The sequence below is a fragment of the Cupressus sempervirens genome, chromosome 9 (genome assembly GCF_028749045.1).
Source record: "Cupressus sempervirens isolate cs-2001-9-10 chromosome 9, ASM2874904v1, whole genome shotgun sequence".
NCBI classification, from domain to species: Eukaryota; Viridiplantae; Streptophyta; class Pinopsida; order Cupressales; family Cupressaceae; genus Cupressus; species Cupressus sempervirens.
The window spans coordinates 83,443,368-83,466,601 of record NC_143126.1 but is presented as its reverse complement, the minus strand read 5'-3'; the positions used below and the strand labels follow the sequence as shown (position 1 = coordinate 83,466,601).

General features: G+C 33.1%; 1 protein-coding gene across 1 annotated transcript; it reads right to left on the bottom strand.

The window, feature by feature from the left end:
* Nucleotides 1-13,692: 13,692 nt before the first annotated feature.
* Nucleotides 13,693-14,220, bottom strand: LOC149537734 (uncharacterized). The gene has a single exon (XM_089802365.1). It carries the CDS (start codon nt 14,218-14,220, stop codon nt 13,693-13,695), a length of 528 nt encoding a protein of 175 aa, XP_089658491.1.
* Nucleotides 14,221-23,234: the final 9,014 nt, after the last annotated feature.

Here is a 23,234-nt window from a genome sequence, read left to right as displayed (position 1 = left end):
ATTTGAGCTTCATTGTGATGCATTAGGTTATGGGATTGGGGCAGTCTTGATGTAGGAGAAGTATCCCATTGCTTTTGAGAGTAGGAAGCTCTATGGAGTGGAGAGGAGCTACTCCATCTATGATTGAGAGATGTTGACTATTATGCATGCATTGGCCAAGTTTTAGTCCTACCTAGTTGGGGAGAAATTTTTTATGAAGACTGATCACAACAACATCAGATACTTCATAAGTCATATTTGTGCTCTACCTAAGATTACAAGAGATTGGAGAAATACAATTATGAAAAATTATGCGAGGGACACTTGGGCTTCTGGAGTGATTGCAGGCACCATACATGATGATCAATATGTGGTGATGAATGGATTGATGAAGTTCTAGGGTAGGATATATTTGATTCCTTCATCACAGTTTATGGAGGTAATACTGAAGGCATTTCATGATGCACCTATAGCTAGATATCTACAGGTTTTTAAGACCTATAGGCAGATTCATGAGTAGTTCGCATGGAAAGGGCTTAAGGATGATGTTCAAAATCATGTCAGGGAGTGTGTAGGTTGCCAGTAGAAGAAGGGAGAGCACACATATCTTGTAGGGTTGTTGCAACCTTTACCCATTCCAGATAGGAAATGGGAAAGTATTTCTATGGACTTCATCACTGGGTTACAATAAGTATAGGGGAGAGATTTCATCTATGTGGTAGTTGATTGGCTGATAAAGTTTGCTGACTTCTTTGCTATTCCATCCACCTACATAGTAGCATAGGTGGCCAATCTTTTGTTCAAAGAGATATTTAGGTTACATGGGCTACCTAGTTTTATTGTCAGTGATTGGGATAGTAAATTTATGACTACTTTTTGGCAAGAATTATTTGGGTTGTGTGGTACAGATCTTACATCTAGCAGTAGTTATCATCCGTAGATAGATGGATAGATAGAGATTGTGAATAAATGGGTGGAAGGATATCTGAGGAACTATGTGACCCCACAATAGAGGGGTTGGGTAAAATGACTACATATGGGAGAGTACTATTATAACACCACTTATCATATGTCCATCAAGATGACTCCATTCATGAAACTATACGGTTATGAAGCACGTAGTTTTATGGATCTAGTTTTGGGGGACAATAGAGTGCCCAAAGAAAAAAACTTCTTGCAAGATAGTTAAGATATTTTGAGGTTCTCAAGGAGAATATATAGCAAGCCCAAAATCAGCAGAAATTGTATGTTTACTTGCGCTAGATAGAGCACTACTTTGAAGTTGGGGATATGGTTCACTTGAGGCTATAACCAAACAGACAATCATCAGTCAAGAAAAGTTAAGTAGAGAAGTTGAAACCTAGGTTTTATGGTCCCTACAAAGTGATCGACTAGGTGGGCAAAGTTGCCTATGAGATTGAGCTTCTAGAGAGTAGTCAAGTGCATAATGTGTTTCATGTATCAAGGCTTAAGAAAGCCATTGATTAGAGAGTTGTGTCTTCTGCAGAATTATCGCCATTAGATCAGGAGGGGAAGCTCATATTGATTCTTGAGGCTATTCTGGATATCAAGGAAAGGACTCTGCAAAACAAGTTGATTAAAAAATATTTAGTCAAATGGAGAGACCTGGCAGAGGAGATGCTACTCGGGAGAGTGAGCAAGTGCTACAAAAAATAGGACTGAGATTGCTTCAGGACAAGCAATTTAAAGGAGGCCGAACTATAATGTCCTCATCTTTTTAGAAAGTTAGTGGAGTTCTTAGCCTTTACATTCTCCAAAGGTTAAGTGGAGAAATAAGGATAAATTGATTAAATTAATTTCTTATAAAGTCAGTAAATAAATAGAGGTGGGAGCTTCATTGCTTAGCATGGGATTATTGTGAATTGCATTTGATAAGAACTTGGATGTGTGAGTGACAAATTTGTTCTTGGCATTAAAGGATGTCTGTCTTCTCTTGTGACATTCTAGATGTCATTCCCTTGGGGTTTGGCCTTTGGAATTCATTGCTATCAACTTATTAAAAGGTAGCTTGGACACATTTCTAGTTACAAGCATATTAGGTGTAATTAGTGAGTTGAAGAGTTTGTTATGTATTTGATTTATGATGCTCAAGTAATTAGTGATTTTTCTATGTATTTAATTTTATTAGTTTGAGAACTAATATTATTTTAGTAGTGGTTCAATCTTCAGGTTGTATAATCTTTCTTGTTCATGTTATGTGGTTTCAAAATCTATGCAAAAGCATTAGAATCTTTATCATGCCTATTTTATGAATAGGCAAGGTAATGTTTATTTTATTGTCCAACACATAGTTAAGTTATAGTATCAATGTCTTTTTTGTTTACAAATTTAAAAGTTATTTAAAAAAATATTTTTGAGATAAGAGATATTATCCCATCTACTAAGAAAGTCAATTTTGGAATTATAATTTTTTATGTGTAAAAGAATCTATTTTTCCACATTTACCTTATGCTTCTTTCTATCTTCTACAATTTATAGAATTAATGAAATAAAATAACTTTTAGAAACTAAAATTCTATTGGTTTAAATATTAGAGAATATAGAGATTTGTGTGTGTGTGTATAACTTGATTTTGTAGACTCTTTTTTATATATCAAAAAGTGGGCGAATGGGGGCTAGTACAAAGACAAATAAAACTCAGTCATAAGTCATTACCAAGAGATTAACCTACCCCCTTCCTTAATTATATTAAAAAAATTCCAAACTTACATATTTGTATATCTAAAATTACTACAACAATAAATAAATGGATTAACATATTTACATGTAATCCTAGCCCAATTAAAATTTTTGGGCATAAGCAAAGTCCAACAAATTCTAACTAAAGGATCCCCATGGGCACAACAGTAAACATGAAACATTAAAACACAAAACATAAATGCAAGGAATCCATAGAGGGAGAAGGCAGTCTTCATATCCTTAACATCGTTGAACTCCTCCTTACTAGCCTACAAAAGATGAAGGGTACTGACATAATGCATGAAATGAACCAAGAAAATTGCTAACTTATTACACTAATCCTCTAGATCCTTGTTCTTCTTTATTAAGACATTGGTAGTCTCGTCCAACTTGGGACAATCCTCTTTCACATGATGTTTCTAAGTGGCTTCTTGAGGCACGTGATTATCTCCCTTCTATTTTTCTCCCCCCATGTGGTCTTCCAATTTAGTGTTCAGATTTTATTTTAGTCCATAGATTCTGAGGTTCCATGTTTAGGTTCCTAATTGGGGAGGTGATCATCTCTTGATCCCTAGTCTCATCCCCCACCTTAGGCTCTAGGGTATTTGCTTTAGTTTTAAAAGTGTCTGACATATGGGATGGCATAGGGATTTCCTGACCACCAACAGGAGTATTCTCAACTTTTTCTTCACTAGTCGTCTTGTCATCATCATTTTCCCTATAATTTATCCTAGTAGTTTTCCTTTTGGATTGAGGCCATTTTTTCTACTTGATATTCTCAATAGAGTTTGACCTAATCAATCACTCCTAGCTAGGAGGGGCAGAGGGATTCTTCTCTCATAGTCTCTTGCTAGTCCTAGGAATTTTATTCTTACCCATAGCTCCAACACTATCCACCTCAAGAACCTCGATTTTTTCCATCTTAATCTTCTTCACGATGGAAGAGGGATCCTTGTTTTCCATGGGTTGACCAGAAGATACGTAGTTGAAATATTTGGTGGGGATGGAGCAAGAATTTGCACTTAAGGATTAAGATCCTTATGGAATTTGAAGAGGCAAAATATTAGGGCTTGGTGGTAAATGGTTTAGATCTTACTATCGTCTCTTTTCTTACACACATTTTAAATGGAATCTTTAATGGAGTGTTATAACAGGTAGGGAAAATATATAATCTCCTTATTCTTAAAGTGGTTGAGAATGGGAAAGTGATAATAGTATAAAACCTCAAACCTATCTTCAAAAGTAATGTACCTCATAATAGCATAGCAGACTATGCTCCGTGGCTCTGGATGTTTCTCATGCGCAAACCCACCACAGAAGCACGTGCATGTAGTTTTCTTTGAATGAATCCAGATTTTTTAGTTTACGTCATTTTAGAATTTTCTGCATTGGAAACGCATTTTTTTTTTTTTGAAGTAGTTAAGGGAAGGAATATTCGTTTTCCCCAGTGTGGAAGCGCTCAGGGTCCGCGGATGATAGAGGAATTGTCTACGCAAGATGACAACGTATTATTATTAATTAATTTATTGAAACATATATTTTTAATTTGAGTCAATAAGAAAAATGGTAGCAACTTGCATTATGATATGTCAATACTCGATGAATGTTAATGTTTGTATTTCGGTCACATTCCGTCTGTTCATGATCAAGAACATTCAAATCATTATCTAGAACCGTGACTTTAAGAATTTGCAATTGTTTTAATACCGACGTTTACTTTGGAATATAAATAAAGTATTCCATGAAAAGAGACTACAGTCGGAATGGAATCTAAATCCGTCAGAAGTAAATCTTTATTAAATATTTTTCCTTTAATTGTTGTTTTTGAATTGTAGTAGTAATCATAAATTTCAGCTCTGGAAGACGCCAAACCATGGTACAAACGTAAGTCTTTTTAATTTTTTATTTCAACGCAGTGAATTCTTAGTCACTGTAAGCGTAGACTTGATTTTAAGATATTTTTCAAGAATTATGTATAGTTTTGTTTTCATGAATGAGAATATTTTATTAAGAAATAATGTAAATTGATACGAGTATGATTTTTCTTGTAAGGATGGATATTAAGTTTATATATATATATATATATATATATAAAAGTTCTAGGTAACTTATGGATTCTTTTAGGGAAAAATAATAATTATTTGACCAAGTCAATGATTAATAAGAGTAGAGTATTAAATTTTACTACAAGATATATAATAGTTAGTTATTAATATTTATTTATTATGAACATAAAATATAATTTTATTAGATTTCTTATTGGTTCGAGCAAAGAGGAAAAATAAATTTCTTCACAAAAATACAAAATTTATAACATTATAACAAAATTGAAAGGTACTTTTGATATAGGAACAAAATATCTTGTACTTTCTACATTCTAAACTATCTAAATGGGACTGTAGTTAAACACAAAAGGAAGCCCTCTTTGCCTATCCTCCATGAAGGGCTCATCCTTCTATTTTTGGAAAACTCTAAGGCCCTCTACCCTAAATATGTACTAAAAAATATTAAGGAGAAAGAGGGAAGTAGGAAAAAGGGGAAAGTCTCGTGGATGATAGCAGGAACTAAAGGCAATAAGCATGACCCTTCTGATAGTAGGATGGGTACAAGTGATGAGGAAGATGCTCCCTCTATTGATTCATAGGGAGATAGGGTCTCTCTGGACCGTTGAGAGAATACATTGCATAACATGGAAATTGACGATGATTATAGGGGTGCATTCTTAAACATCACACACTAGAGAAAAAATTAAGTTTGAAAATATATATTAATTTTGACTATTTAACACTTTTAGTCTATAAATCAAATCTTAGTATGCAATATTTAAGCTGTCTAATTCTAAGGAGAATCTCTCAGTAAAAAATCAATATAATAAGATGGCATCTCCCCCTATTAAATGTCATAAGGGCAATGTGTTCCCTCTGCAACAAAATTAAATAAAGTTAAAGATATACAAGGGAATAAGTTGAAGTAGACCAATATTACCAAGGATACTTCTCCTATTAGGATTATAAATTATCCTATCTCCGATTCTAATAGTTTACACCCAAGACATGATAAGAAGGATTATGTGACTCATGAGATTAATATTTCCTCGACCTCCCTAGAGTGTCTTAGCAAAGCCAAAGGCAAAGATTATTTATCATTCGTTATCGACAATTGGAATTACAATGAAATAGGCTCTCTTAGAAGTAAAGCTAATAGCTTAGATAAGAAATTGGAGGAGGAAAGTGAGTTAAGGAGGAAGATGGAAGGAAATTACGATGATATACTAGATCAATGTAAGGCTTTTGAGGAAAGGATTAACAAAATCCTTAAGGAAAGTGATGACAAACTTCTTTCATCTATCTTAAAACTGATGAATGACAAACAAAATGTGAACAAGGGTCGTCTTGAGCTCGGGGTCAATCTAAACAACAAAGGGAAATATTGTGAGATTGTAGAGGGAGATTGTCTAGGTTTAGGTTCTCTTCACCTTGTGTATTATTTTTTTGTTTTAGTGTTCTTGTTGGTTTTGGTTAGTCTTAGAGTTGGTTTTAATTTTTGTTGGTTGTTGGTATTAGAAAAATAGAACAACAAAAACAAAAAAGGTAGAACAAGGAAATAATATGCTATTCCAACTTATTTTATTGAATAATAGATATAAATTTATACAATAGCTCGACCCATCAACATTCCTAAATGAATGCTAATTAGACAGACAATATGCACATAAACATGATAGCTAATTGAAACTTATGGACACCTAACTCAAATGCATATGCACCTAGAAATTAATTCAAACTAAAACTCATCGACTCACACCTAAACTAAACTTGTGTTGGTAGCAACTCAAATAAGGTTTTCCGCATGTGCAACAATCATTTATTTACTACTATTGCATCATTTTCTCCAACATTTAGATGGTTAGTAGTGTTTTATTTTATTCTACCATAGTTCTACTTTCTGGTCACTTTGAATATCTTATGTAATTTTTACTTTACCTTTGTGAGGATCACCTAGATCCAATAAGTTTTAAGTGTTCCATTTTTTGTCATGGGAGATGGATTCATGTGAATCACTACTCATGAAACATCAGTCAATTAGTTTGACTCAAAAACTACGTAGTTAAATCTAGATAGTAATATCATAATTTGTACTTTTTGAACTGGGGGTTTAGGTTCCCTCAAAACCTATTTTTACCTTAATTCAAAAAAAAAAAAAAAACTAAATTCACTATTTTAAATGTATTCTAGAAGTTTGTCTAGAATTTCTACATGTTTAATAAATTTTGAGCTCAATAGACAAGACAATTGAACAAACCTCTACTACTGTAGTTTAATGATGACCCCCTCTATAGTTTCTTCAGGAAACTTGCTATCATCCACCCCAAAAAGGTTCATGTTAGATCATTCTAATAGATACATAGACACATCTATCCAAAAAGTGAGTTCTTAAGAATCCTGTGAGTATGGGAGAAGACAAAGTGGTGAGGAATAGACAAATCTGACCCTAAAATAGAAAGAAGTGAGGAAAATAGAGATTCAAGTGCTAGATATTTCATGAAACTATATTATCCTAACTTTGCCTCCAAATCTAGCTAACTTTACTTCCCCATTGCTATTAATTGTAGGCAAAAATAGATATGGGGAAAGATTCTACTGGGCCATTACAATACTTAGTTCTTCACAAGAACTATACTTGAGGAGTCATTTCTGGGGCTCTAAGTATTTTTTTTGATGTATCAATGATTGATCTACCATGAAGAATGACATAATTGTTGGATAGAGTATTGCTTCGAATTATGTAAAACTTTTAAAGTGCTTTATAGCGAAATATTTTACTTTAGACAATTTATTTACAAGCAGACATCCATCAAAAAATTTATTGTTTCATTGTGTGCAATCTATAAGAAAATTCAACACTATTGGAATAAAAATAATACCATTAAATGCCAATTTGGCAATTTGAGGGGCACCTCTATGAGTATTATCATGTTTAGAAAAACTTTGAGGCACATATGTAAAGGAAGGAATGATTTTTTATCTCTATTTTAATAGTTTTTCAAACAAAAACTCCAAGTATACTTAAATTTTCATGCTTGAAGACATGTGTAAAATAGTCAAGGCACGGAGAAAATTTCTAATATGTGTTGATCTTTATTACATAAACTATATTTGAGAGAATCAAATAAGGTGAATTGTTCTTATTTTAAAATATATACAAATTAACATAGGTGAAAGTGGAATTTAATATCTCATTTAAATGATGAAACAAGTTTTGTGTTTAAATATTTTTTTAGCTATAATATATCTGTAATAATATAACAGTTGTATACACAATGTTTACTCAAATTCTCCAAAATAAATGGAAATTAGTTTGGAAATGAACTAAGCATAAAAACTTTATTAGGATTTTACCATGCATATTATAAGCTTCTATTCCATAAATTAAATAATTCCTAAACAAATTAAACAAATTATTGACAAAGTAGACCATCGATTCAAGATTTGTCTTTTGTTTGAAAGAGGGATTCATATTATTTAAGCTTCATCAACTTATGACCATACTTAAAAATTCATTTTTCTCTATCTTTTCATGTGGCCCTTTTCTTAGCATCAATCTTTCTCCTTCAAACTCATTCACAATTTATTTTTATGGAAAAGCTTAAGATGCCTTTGGAGATAGGGTGGCATTTGGAAAATGATATGCCATTTGATCATAATATAGTGATCATTTATGAAATTAAGACCATTCCTAGTGATAAAATGTCAAAAATATACTTCAATCATTTACCTGCAATAGGGGTATGTCAATTGAAACTGAAGGTCTTGTGCTTGAGCTTGGGGAAGAAGAAGAAGAAGCCATGAATGCCAGCTCTAACTACATTGAACAAAATAATGTTGGGGACTACATCAAGGATAGTGAAGTGGCATGGGTGTATTTGAGGGAAGGAGGCCTCTTGCCCTTCATGGAATATATCGAAGGGTTTGCTGAGCATGTCTCCATATAATTCATTGATGCATGGACTAATAGAAAGGTGACTATTAATGGGTTTATTTCAAAATTATAAAGGAACTCATTGTAAATGTGGGTGGCCTTTCTCTTGAAGGCAGGAGATGGCATAACCAATCTAGAGACTTGAATGAGGTGAGCCCATGGAAATGTTTATGCCTTAAGAAGGAACATGTGCACATGTGTGGTGGATTTTCTAGAGAGGATCTCCTAGGACCCTGGGGTGTTGTGTTCTATGCTATCATTTGATACATCACACTTGAGGATAATTTCCAGGTGCTTTAATATTACTACTTCCCCATCTTAACTCATTTAAGAAACCATGAATTAATCTCCTTTTTGCATCTCATTTTGCATTCTATGGAAGATTATGTTTTAATTTTTGAAAGAAGGAAGAGGGGAAACCATTTTATGTCACTCACTAGGATTTATGATCAAGTTTCATAAGTTTCAACAAGCCCTGAATTCTCCCCTTCTTGTGAAATAGTTGGCTATCTTGAGCCCTCAAGTCTCCATCAACCTGAGCCTTAGGTTGACCTTGAAAAAATCTGTTACAAAATCCCCTAGTACCAGGAAGGATACTAGTGTGATAGACTCATATACTAATACTAGTAGGAGCAATAAAGTTACTAGGAGGTCAAGAAAGAGGCTAAAATGGAAAAAATTAGAACCCCATCCAAATAGGATGTGAGCTTTGAATCCACAAAGATGGAGACAAAACTCACCAAGAAGCTAAACATTAAAAAGATGCACACTGGCTCTAGAATTAAAGATAATCCTAGCCCATCCCATATCTCTGATACTTGTGAAGATAACACTTCCTTGTACAACAGTGTGGGTGGTGATATCCCTTTCCCTACGAAAAATACTTAGAAGGGTGCCGGGAAGAAAGAAGGCCCCCTAGGAGTAAGACAATGATAATAACAAGATGGATAGGCTAGAGAAACCCATGCATGAGCTTGTGGATAACCAAGAGGTGTTGTATAGGAAATTTGAGACCCTTGTTGAGTATACCACTAAGGTAATGCATTTTGCAATCTCTACTTTGTATCTTTTATAGGTCAGTAATGAGGAGAAGGCCACAGGAAAGGACAATGAAGCCACTCACTTTCTCTATAGCTTCCTTGCAAATGACTAGTTCAAGACCATTCTAGAAAAACCTGTGAAGGAGGAGGATAATGGGGCTAGTAAGAAGGACCTAGGAGATAAAGAGGGGAACTAGCCCCTGTGCTGGTGTTTTATTGTTTTCTTATATTATGATATTTTATAAACATTGTGCCCAATGGGGCTAGATTGTATTAGTTGAAACATTAGCATAACCATAGTAGCACCTGTATTATGTGATGCTACTATGTTTTTGTTTTAATTAGTTAGATTTTATGTACATATTTGTGAATACTAGAAATATTAAGGACATTCATCATTATTGTAAAGATAGGTTGTTTTTCATGTTTAAAAAAGGTATAGGATGAACTTCTAATGAATGACTACTGACTGACCTCCAACCTATTGTACTATAGGGTCAGCCCCCCTTTTCGACTACTATTTGATATATCAAAAGCTATAAAAGTCATAGATTACTATTTGCACCTATGCTTATCTATAAAAGCACTACAATTTCTTTGTGTCAAGAATTTTTAAATATGTTTTTTATTAGATAAAATAGGTTTTGAAGGGTGCCTAAAACCCTATACAAGACAAAATATTTTCAATGAGTGCATAGACCAAGGTGACAAAAAAGCCTATCACCAGCCATAAGAAAAGATCTAGCAAGGAGGCAGGGCTAGATACATCATCATTTTCCCTTGGAATTAGAGTCTCCCTTGCATGATCAAAGATTCATTTCTAAAGGAGGAGCAGATGGCCTAGTTTTCTTTCTTTTTATCATAGTCCAACCATCCTCCACCGTGGCTACCTCTGTAGTCCAATCCCCTTAAGAAACAAAATGCCCAGGGGGAACTAAGAAAACAAAAATCTCCCTAGAAGAGCTTGAAGCCAATTGGCCGCCCATTGAACCAAGAGGAAATTCTAGTACAGGAGTAGGGGCAAGAGGGCGAACAAGGTCCTGACACCCAATAGGACTAGGAGTAACATCTAGAACTAGGGTGGGAGAGGGAGTAGGAAGTACAAACTCTGCCTCCACCAAAGAAACATCAACAAAGGAAGCATCTGAATACAAGGGTGGACCAAAGGAGGGCTCTAACATAGTAGGAGAGTTGTCCAGGATAGTAGGCGAGGCAGCCACCTGGTAGTCCAGAGAAGAGTCACCATCCCCAACAAAAGGGGCTTTGAGAATAGTGTAGTGATCATTCGAAACATTCTTCCACCAAGGAGACCTTTTTTGTCTAGATTTTTTAGAGGAGCAATGAGCAGCAAGGTGACTAGTGTTTTGGCACTTCCTACAATGGAAAGTGATTCCTTCATAATCAAGACACTAGAGCCAAGATCCAATTGGAGAAGCCAAACAAATCATTGTTGGGAGACCCTTGGAGATGTCAACCTCAACTAGGATCTAAGCATAAGTGGTGCGATACATGTTGGAAGAAGCAGAATCCACAAGCAAGAAATCCCCAATTACCTCAAGAACAGAATCCACCCAAAGGTGAAGGGGAAGATTCAACAATGTGACCCACATAGGGACCTTGTTAAAGGACTCTATCGATGGGTCAAAATCCTTGAACCAGGGTTTAGCCATCAAGGGAAATTTCTCATCCCAAGAAAAACCTCAACAAAGAATAGGATTTCTATCTTCAGTTGAATCAAACTTCACAATGAAGAAACCCCTGGTAATAGGGTAAATTTGAGTTTTACTTGAAATAAAGGGTTTGCATACATGACCAATCCATGCATGCAAGTCCAATAGTGAGGTCTAGAAACCCTTGAAGTGGAAAATAACGGTTGAAGAGGAGAAATCTTCCAACTATTTAGAAATATCCGAGCAACAATGGTAAATTCTAACTCCAGAATCAACGAGTTGCCAACAACAATTGGCACAAAATCCCTTACCCCAACTGTGCATTGTGATCCCAAAAGTCACCCTGGGAACCCAACCTCACATTCAAACCACCTAAATTAGCCTCGTAGGCAACAACATCTGCATAATATAAGGTGGATCTATGAGCCTCAGCTGCCGACCTAGTAGGAACAACCAAAGGAGATGTTAGGGCACTGTTGTGTAACCCAAAAATTAGGGTAGAAGGCGTTAACAAAGTAGACATGATAGGGCAAGGACAAGGATTAGGCAAAGGCTCATGCAGAGGCAACATGGGCATAACTGGCCCATCCACATTTTGCATAGGCGACAACAACAACACAAGTGGGAACTTCAACGATGCAAGCAGGAGCTTCATTTCAAAAAAACCCATAATGTAATATAATCTATGATTTTTTTAATATGTTTACATTACTTATTTACTTTGATTTACTTCAATTTTAGACATGTTGCAGATTTTCCATCGAAGTGATATTTCTATAGAAAACCACCACATTAAAGACATGAATTTTTGTGCTTGCACACCTTGTATTCTTTTGGTTTCCACAAGATTAGAGTGTTGAGAAATTTTTGTTATAATATTTATATATATATGGTTGTTATATCTATTGAATGCAAATCTTTATATGCAGTGATAGTCTAATTTTGATTTCATAAATTTTGTTCCAACTTAAAGAAATTTTAGTATTCTATGAAATGTGTGTCAAAATAGTTCTTAAAGACATAAGCATGTAAATAATTTATTCTTCTATGAATCACAACTGATAGAAAATGTCTATGTGCTAGGAGAAGTATGACATCTAAATTATTGTAGCTAAAGCTATATTATACATTTCCTTAAATATGTTGGTTATTATTTTAATCTCTATCTACCACATCTATGATTAGTTCTACTTATACATATGTAGAAAGTAGTTAGTCTCATAATTACAACACATTCCTTATGATGTCATGTGTTGATGTCTAAGCCCAAATAGAATGAGAAAAAAGAATGAGGGAATTTCTTATTTTGTTCCTTTAATTTAATTTATGTTATATATTTTTTGTATTTTTTAACACTTCCAAGCCCCATGTACCTAAATTTGGAACATTTACAATATAGTTCCTATAGTTGTTAGGATGAAAATCCCTAGTACTATAATTAGTCTAAACTAGCTTATATATATATTATATATATATATAAACGCTGAGAGTTATCCTTCTCGAGGCGCCTATTACACTGAGGGAATTTATGAAAATAGGCGCCTCGAGAAGGATAACTCTCGGCTTTTATATATATATAAAAATATATATAAGCTAGTAGCAGTCAAAATGCACAATTAATAAGCACAATTAACAATGTTATTTGTTTAAGTATATTATATTTGTTTATTTTATTTTTATTTTTTATTTTCAAATTTTTTTTTATTTTCATTTATTAATTTTATTTAATTATTAGAATAAATAATTTGATTAAAATAAAATTTGGCACAATGCATTTGAATAATTAATTTTGAACAACTTAATAAAAATTACAGATTTTTAAAGGGTCGGTATGAATTTTATATTTGTATACATTTTATTATTAGTTTTGATGATTTTTCATAGATAATATGGCATCTAACATATCAATGAGAGCATAAATTTTATACATAATATACATATCAATATCAACATCAATTTTATAAATATTATTAGTGTTGATGATTATGCATATAAAATGTAAGATCATATATCGTAAGTGTACATTTAAACATGATATTTGACTCTCCAATAGATGAATCTATTGCTCAAATAATATGTTGCAAAATGTTAAGTAAATACCAATATAAAAATATATAAAACCACTATAAGATATGATCAAATATAGAACAAAAATAAATAAATTTAGCACTTATACTTAAATATAGACCAAATAAAGTGAATGGAAATAAAATTAAGTTCACTAATTTTTAAAACATGGAATATAGTAGGAAGCGTTAAAAAAAAAATACTAATGTGTCCAAAAAGACTTCTACAGACATGACATTTAAGAATAACATATCACATTAACTATCTTCAAGGTGCCTAAGTCTATTTTCTTCATCCTTGTGCTTGGAATTTTGTCTACCCTTTTTCATTTTCTCATAACAATCATATGTGAAAGGAGGCATTATTCTCAAAAAGTGGAGAGATTTTACACGTGAAACAACCACAAATGTTAATCCTGCTCTTTCTCTTGGTCCTATGTCAATTGTTTCTTTGGGAAGAGTCAATCCCTGAGATTTGTGAATAGTCAATGTTGGTGCCAACCTCAATGGCAGTTGAAGTGTTCTACCCTTCTGTATTGGTGGTATTTGAATTATCTTTGGATTATGATCTTCGAATGGTAGTCCTGAATAACCATCAAACTGAACCATCACATATGTTGGAGGCTCAGGCGGAGCACTGCCTTGCTTGTAGATAATTTTTTGAATGCATCCAAGAGCCCCATTTACAAGACCAGCCTCTATCCATAGATTTGAAGTTAGCATGACCCTTGAATCCTTACAGATTAACAACTCCAAATCAAGCTCATCATTTGAACAATCATCCATTGTATTCATAGTACTTGCTTTTGATGCAACACAATGTGCAACAGGATGCTTTAATGAATGTAGAATTTTTTTATTATGAGCATGAACATTTTAATTTGTTGAGAACAAATGAACATCATTATCAAATTCAAATTTTTTTGCAACATCTATGTTGATAGAGGTCCTTAACATTAGCAACCTTCAATCATCAATTTGTGGGTTTGCATCTCTTAGATTCGTCAAAAGTTGTCAAAATCTTTGTTGCTCAATTTCTTCCCCATCTTGTCTAAATATCTTATCTAATGTGACAATAGTCTTGAATTCTTGCCATAGCAACTTTGCACACTTATTACTATCATATGATGCTCTATCATTGATAGGAGGCAACTGGCCCAAATCTCCCACCAATATTATAGATACAACTGAAATACAATTGAGAAAAATAATTATTTTAAAAACCATGTATTGATTCATGTATTTTATTGAAATACAATATATTTCACACGTGTTAGCTGTTCATGATACAAAAATAGAATCTTTACCTCCAAAGCTTATATGTGCAGATTGTGGGAATGCTTGGTATAGTCATGAATCTATATTTTCGAACATGTTTTGACCAATGAACCTCATTTCATCAATCAAAATATATTTTATATGTGACATTTCTTCTTGAAAACTTGTGAGTCTTGCTCCTTCCAATTGAGAAAAATCTCTTATTGGTATCCTCAATTTTGAATGAATTGTAGAATCTCCTATATTGATGTTGCAACTCTTGTTGATGCAAGTAATAAAAGTGGAGAAGGGGAGGGCATTGCTGCATTTTGAAGAGATTGAATAATGATACCAATTAGATATGATTTTCCTATTCTTGATGTTCCTTGAATTATCATAAACAATGGTTCTACATTTTGGTTTCTATGGTAGTGTGTCATGATTATTTTGACTTCCTTTTTTTGTTTCTCACCAAGGGTCGTTTAGTTTATACATTGAGGAATTTAATCATAGATAAGGCATCCATGATTCTTCATGTTACTTATGAAATTGATTACTCTGGCAGTGTACTCTTCTCCTTGATAATCAACAGACCAATTTGTTTGTCTATCAACGTCTCTTCTCCCCAACATGTCTATTTTTGAGCAATGTATATTTTGACCCTGGTGCAACCTAGATATAATCTCCCATTCATGTTCTGTAGTATTTCTATGAACATCTTGATTTTCTTCAGTTTCATAATAATTTGGGTTTTCAACATTTTCTGCAAACATTGTACGTTGAACATGCCAAGGGTTGTAATTGAATGTCTCCCAATATTGTATGATAGAGGAATCATCATGACCAATATCCCATTCAATATCACGAAATGGCTTGTAGAGAAGTAACTCTGATAAACAAAACAAAATCCATTTACCTGACTCACATGAAGGGATAGATACAAACCTTGGAAATACTCTAACAATTGCAGCTTTTTCCCTAGGCTCCCATTTGTTGTCTCTTTTTCTCTTAGGATTATATATCTATGATCTAGCTGCATCAATTAATGTAACGCCTTCCATACATAATGGCCTTTTTTTATAACCATCAGTGAAGGATTTTGTTTGTTCTTCATTTTTCTCTTCATCATTTCCATTTTCATTATTTAGAGTTACAGGTTTGAACATCTCAAGTGAGACATTTAGATTGACAAATCTTCTACTACACTCCACCAATGGAAGCTCTAATAACATATGACAAGTTTCTTGAGCACCAATGTCTCTCTCTACTATTGTCTCAGTTAGAAGCCTCCTATATGCTCATGCTACTAAATCATCTAGATTTTCCATATTCGATAGATGCATCAACATTTGCTAGTATGTTTCTGAGCTTTTCTCTGCTTTTGCTGCATACTTGGCGATATATTTTATGACAGCATGTTTGGAAAGAATAGGTTGCCAATCTATATTTGCTCTCCACAATTTTAGTATGTGGAAATTATGTGAATTGACTATCATCATTTCTCATTGGTTCAAATTTCTTTTCCCCAGTTTCCATGTCTTCATATAATTTTTATCCTCCTAGGTTTAATGGCCAGGGAGCATTATACCTACACTCCATGTAAGAAATATTATATTAAGCCCTGTGATTTTGTAGTAATTATTTATATATATTTAATTATTCATTGGGATGAAATAATTACCCATAAACCATCTTTCCCTTTTTTTTTCATAGGCATGCACCCTCCTTAAAAATTGTGTGTCGCTCCACACAGTTTAATATTTCCTCATAGTCACGGTCCAAATCCACCTCTGAAAGTTGTCTTGTGTTTTTGAGACATGGATGTTGTTGAAAATTGACCAATGCCTACAAATCAAGGTAAGAAAAAATAAGTACAGTAATTAATATTACATTACATGAATATATATAAATATTTATTAACATGCCTGTATATTTTGTTGATGAGGATCATTTCTAGGGTTCCATGCATGAAAAATGGAGTGAAAATATCTTTTAGTACTTCTTCTTTCCTCATCATTTGACCAGTCAATTTAATCCACATCAGGTGCTCCTTCGATCCATACGAATCCATGTATGTACGGGGACCCCCTATGCTGCCACTCATATCTACACCAAAAGTCCTTGACATTCATTCCCTTTTCTAGAATTTCTTTTCGAAACATTGAGTTTCTTAAGTGAATATAGTGTGCGACTATGTGAGGATAGTCAATAATATTTTTTCTTCTCCAATTTTGAGCTTCTCGTGGATCAGTTGGCATTGTTCCTGGCATAAGTGCATGCAAATCAGGCCAATACATATTTGTTGCACATAATGTGAAAAATATTGTAGGAGTACCAATTTGATGAAGCAAATCTATCTATTCTGCACAAAATTTAGTCCAATATGACTGTGTTTCCCTTAAAGATGTCCCAAACCGCATCAATTTATTTGCCAAATTAGAGTGGGGTGTGTTTTCCATATGTTGTCACAACTCATGGATTGTAATGGGCATGTCTTTGATGATGATTTGTGTGCATGATGTCTCATTATCATGTTCAACAAAAAATATCTAAACCTAGGATGTTTTCCAAAATGATGATCTCTATAACGCATCAGATGTTTCACAAATTCATGAAGATAGACTTGCCACAACTGTGGCTCTAACCAATCATAGCTTCCATCAGGAAATAGTGTTGGAAATTCCATATCAAGTAATCCTAATGTGACATATTCATTAATGGGAGATACACCTATACTTGGCCAATCTATCAATGATGTTGGATGCACATCAGGGTTATTGAACCATGCATGAATAAGTTCCATTTCTTTCTGGGCATTAGGTGGTCTTGAAGCCATTGATGTTGTATGATCTATTATATTTTCTTCATCTGACTCCATGACTGAACCAACAAAAACAATCTCATTTACATCTGAGTCAAATTCCATATTGACTGTCTTTAATCTGGCAAAGATATTTTCATCTACATTTCTAGGTAGATCATTGAGAGCATTTTCATTAATTTGGACATCTGAATAAAATTTATCATGCTTTACTTTGTATTTGAGTGCTTTGTAGACATGATCCCTATTCATAGTAAAGTTATAGTTTGTTCCATGTTGATCTCTTTGTCTAACAATAATAATTGGAAAATTGCCTATTGTGTGTGGCAATATATTGGAAACATGTTCTATATTTTTTTGGAAACTTATTGTATGCCCTTTATATTTATATTGACCACATGTAGCATGCGTAACTTGACGTATGGGGCTGACATGTGCAATTAGCATTTCCTCAACTTGGGTCAAGTTCACAAGCTCCTCAGGTTGTGGCCCTAGATCCATTAATTTAAAGGAGAAAATCTATTGTTTCCCTTTTCTTGTCTACATCTTTTGCATACTGTTTCCCTATTTCCATATTTTTTAAAGCAGAAAATCTATTGTTTCTCTTTTCTTGTCTACATCTATTTTCAGGACATAATGATAAGGCATGAAATAGAGTTGTAGGACATAATGAGCAGGAAAGTTGTAGAGAAAAAAATTACTTTATATGGGTTCTTTTATGGGTTTTTATGATGTGATGTTGGTTAACTAATATTCATAGTTTGAAATTCTTGATTTGATTAATATTGAACATGGTTTAGTTATACATTATTTGTATTATCTCAACTATACTAAGAATTGGTCTTTATTGAGATATATTTAATGAGAAATGATTTATGAGATGCATATACTTTTGATAAGTTTACACTTCCTTCTTTATCATCATTTTGTTTGATAGTTCTCTGGGAATAGGCATGGTAATGTCTATTTGATTGTCCAACACATAGGTAAGTTATAGTATCAATGTCTTTTTAGTTTAGAAATTTAAAATTTTGTTAAAAAAATATTTTAGAGATAAGAGATATTATCCCATCTAGTAAGAAAGTCAATTTTGCAATTATAATTTTTTATGTGTAAAAGAATCTTGTTTTCCACATTTACCTTATGTTTCTTTCTATCTTCTACAATTTATAGAATTAATGAAATAAAATAACTTTTAGAAACTAAAATTCTATTGGTATTTTCTTATGATTGAAGAGTCGCCAAAACTTAAAATATTGTTGCATAATACAAGAGTAATTTTCATTTCATTTAAATATTAGAGAATATAGAGATTTGTGTGTGTGTGTGTGTATAACTTGATTTTTTAGACTCTTTTTTATATATTAAAAAGTGAGTGAATGGGGGCTAGTACAAAGACAAATAAAACTCAGTCATAATTCATTACCAAGAGATTAACCTACCCCTTTCCTTAATTATATTAAAAAATTCCCAAACTTACATATTTGTATGTCTAAAATTACTACAACAATAAATAAATGGATTAACATATTTACATATAATCCTAGCCCAATTAAAATTTTTGGGCATAAGAAAAGTCCAACAAATTCTAACTAAAGGATCCCCATGGGCACAACAGTAAACATGAAACATTAAAACACAAAACATAAATGCAAGGAATCCATAGAGGGAGAAGGCAGTCTTCATATCCTTAACATCGTTGAACTCCTCCTTACTAGCCTACAAAAGATGAAGGGTACTGACATAATGCATGAAATGAACCAAGAAAATTGATACCTTATTACACTAATCCTCTAGATCCTTGTTCTTCTTTATTAAGCCATTGGTAGTCTCCTCCAACTTGGGACAATCCTCTTTCACATGATGTTTTTAAGTTGCTTCTTGAGGCACGTGATTATATCCCTTCTATTTTTCTCCCCCCATGTGGTCTTCCAATTTAGTGTTCAGATTTTCTTTTACTCCATAGATTATGAGGTTCCATGTTCAACATCCTAATTGGGGAGGTGATCATCTCTTGATCCCTAGTCTCATCCCCCACCTTAGACTCTAGGGTATTTTCTTTAGTTTTGAAAATGTCTGACATATGGGATGGCATAGGGATTTCTTGACCACCAACAGGAGTATTCTCAACTTTTTCTTCACTAGTCGTCTTGTCATCATCATTTTCCCTATAATTTATCCTAGTAGTTTTCTTTTTGGATTGAGGCCATTTTTTCTACTTGATATTCTCAATAGAGTTTGACCTAATCAATCACTCCTAGCTAGGAGGGGCAGAGGGATTCTTCTCTCATAGTCTCTTGCTAGTCCTAAGAATTTTATTCTTACCCGTAGCTCCAACACTATCCACCTCAAGAACCTCAATTTTTTCCATCTTAATCTTCTTGAAGATGGAAGAGGGATCCTTATTTTCCATGGGTTGACCAGAAGGAGAGTAGTAGAAATATTTGGTGGGGATGGAGCAAGAATTTGCACTTAAGGATTAAGATCCTTACGAAATTTGAAGAGGCAAAATATTAGGGCTTGGTGGTAAATGGTATAGATCTTACTATCATCACTTTTCTTACACAGATTCTAAATGGAATCCTTTATGGAGTGTTAAATCCAGTACAGGGTGGTTGCAAGAGGGTGCACAAGGTCTTGGTGCCCAGTAGGACTAGGAGGAACATCCAAAATTGGGGTGGGAGAGGGAGTAGCAAGTAAAAACTTTTCCTCCACTGAAGAAACATCAACAAAGGAAGCATCTGCATACAAGGGTGGAACAGAGGAGGGCTCCAACATAGCAGGAGAGCCATTTGGGATAGCAGGCCAGGAAGCCACCTGATAGTCTAGAGAAGAGTCACCATCCCCAATGGAAGGGGCTTTGAGAATAGTTTAGTGATCATCTGAAGCATTATTCCACCAAGAAGGAGACTTTTTTGGTCTAGATTTTTTAGAGGAGCAATGAGTAGCAAGGTGACTAGTGTTGTGGTACTTCCTACAACAGAAAGTGATTCGTTCATAATCAAGACACTAGACCCAAGATCCAATCGGAGAAGCCAAACAAATCATCACTGGGAGACCCTTGGAGATGTCAACCTCAACTAGTATCTAAGGATAGGCTGAACCTACAATAGTGGGTTACACTTTTTTGGAGGAAGAAATCCCTCCAAAAAAGCGCAGACAGGAAAAATTGTCCGAATAGTTTCGATAGAAATTAAAAAAAAAAGTTTCTATCGAAATATTTTAGTTTCTATCAAAGCTTAGTTTCGATCGAAACTAACATTTTTTTTAGTTTTGATCAAAACTAATGTCAAAGTTTCGATCAAAATTGAAAAATTTGTGGTGGTTAAGGAACCACGAGTGTGTTTCTTAGTTTTGATCAAAACTGAAATAAAGTTTTGATCGAAACCCTAAGCCGCACGATAAAAAGGGTGTGCAAGCTGTTGTCTTCTCATTATTTGGATTGAAACTAAGAGAGAGACTAGCATCTGCCCCATCAAACATCTAGAAAAGGTATGAAAAACTTGTTTTTTCCCTTCTTATGTGTTTTCAGTTAAAATTTGTGTGTTTTTAGTATTTAAATATATGTTTCTTTGTATATTTTATTGTTTTTTATGTATGCATTATGAATTTTAGATGTGTTAGATTGAGATTTTTGAGCTTATTACCATGATGTTTGATCTTTTTTCAACTTATCAAATATTTATAGATAGATATAGACATTTTCATGATAAACATTACATGTACTATGAATTTTGGCTTCATTAATAAATATGATTACATTAAGATGTCCTCTTGATTCAGTCATCACCACTATATTTTTAATATATTATAATCTCCTCTCATTATTATTCTCACTTGATCTTGATGTTATTTTTTATCTTGTTGATAAATCTCAGGCAAGTTGGGCAACTTGACTCCCTACTCCTTCAAATAGTATTCTTGTTGTAGTCTTAACCTTTTGTCTCTTCATATTGTTCTAAATCCTTAGATCTATTTAGATTTTAAATATATTTTTTCATCCATATTATCTAAATATATAATATTATCTTTTAATAAAGTTTATTTAAGTACACTCTAACTATTTTACCTAATCTAAACTCTAAAACTAGCCATAACCATGACCTTTAAAAAAGTCTCTAACACTAATTCTAACTTCAACTATAAGCTTTACTCCAATTTTAATCATAACTGAAATGCTAACCCTAATTTTTAAAAACCCCAATCTAATTATTTATCTAACCTAAGACGGTGCTAAAATTAACTATATATCACTAATCCAAACCCTTACCATGTGGTGTAAAACCTCAATCATAAAGCCTAACGTTGACCCTAGCCATATAACCCAAACATAAAACCTAGGTATGTCATTTTAACCCAAACCCTATTTGTGACCAACCATGATGTAAACCCTAACCTTAACCTCAAATAATATTTTCAAACTATATCTAAACCTCAACCCAACCAAATTCTAATTCTCTCCCTAACTAAGAGATAATATAAACACTAATCGTAACGCTATCCCTAATCAAAGCCATAACTCTAACCCTACATGGTGCATTATATGAATCTTAATACTAGCCTTATTATAGCCTTAACCATAAACCTTGATCTTAATACATGTTTCCTAAAATTGACAAGTTAAGTGAAATAGAAAGTTCAATATAATTAATTTTATAGACTCCTAATTTCATCCCCTTAAGACAAGTGGTGTTCAAATTTCTTTCCCTCAAGATGCACATGTCAAGTAATTAGTGTACAAACATACATATAAGTTCATAATTTCTATAATTAGTTACTTTATGACAATTTGAATTCAAGACATTGAGTTAAAAATGAAAGAGTAAAAGTTCAATTTAGAAAATTAGTTATTTCACCAAATTTGAAATTGATCAAATGATTGTTCAACCAAATTTCAAATAGTTTGAACCAAATTTCAAATTGATCAAATGATTGTTCAACCAAATTTCAAATAGTTTGAACTAATTTCAAATTGTTCTTGAATTACATTTGAAATTAGGAGTTGTTTCTATCTCAAATCAAGTGGATTAGCTCGTTCTTGGATAACATTTAATATTTTCTCATGATCATCAATATGGACCCTCCACTTATGTATTCCAGGTCCTTGGAGTGAATGAAGAGTTAGACAAATGGCAATAACATGGTTACTATATTGATATACCTTATTGTTAGGTTGATAATCGATGGAATGAATCCCATTTTTAAGTACTTTTCTTTGCTTCAAATATGTTCCATATACAACAATAGAACCTGCACATGTACACATTTAAAAAATACATCAAATTTGAATTTAAGTCAAAGAATTTGAATTCATAAAAAAAATAGATACTTGACATACATGTACATAATTCAACTATATACTAACCCATGGGAAAAATAATTTCATCACTTATTTCAGTATTTGTTAGCTTCTCTCTTTCCATGGTGCAACATAATAAATAATAGCTAACACCTTCTACATTTTTCAATTCTGCCATGACTGCAAAAACATTTCCTACAAAAACTTATATATGTAAAAATTATGGATACATGTCATGTACATAAGTAAATATATATAATAAAAATTAACCAAAATTATGAAAAATTTATACATGTACATGATCTAGGTATATATATAGTTCATACACACCAACTCTGATCAATCCTAAAATATAGTTATAATCACTAGAAATCAATGGAATATCATCATAGTTTTTTTCCTCAAACTCATTCGTATTAATAA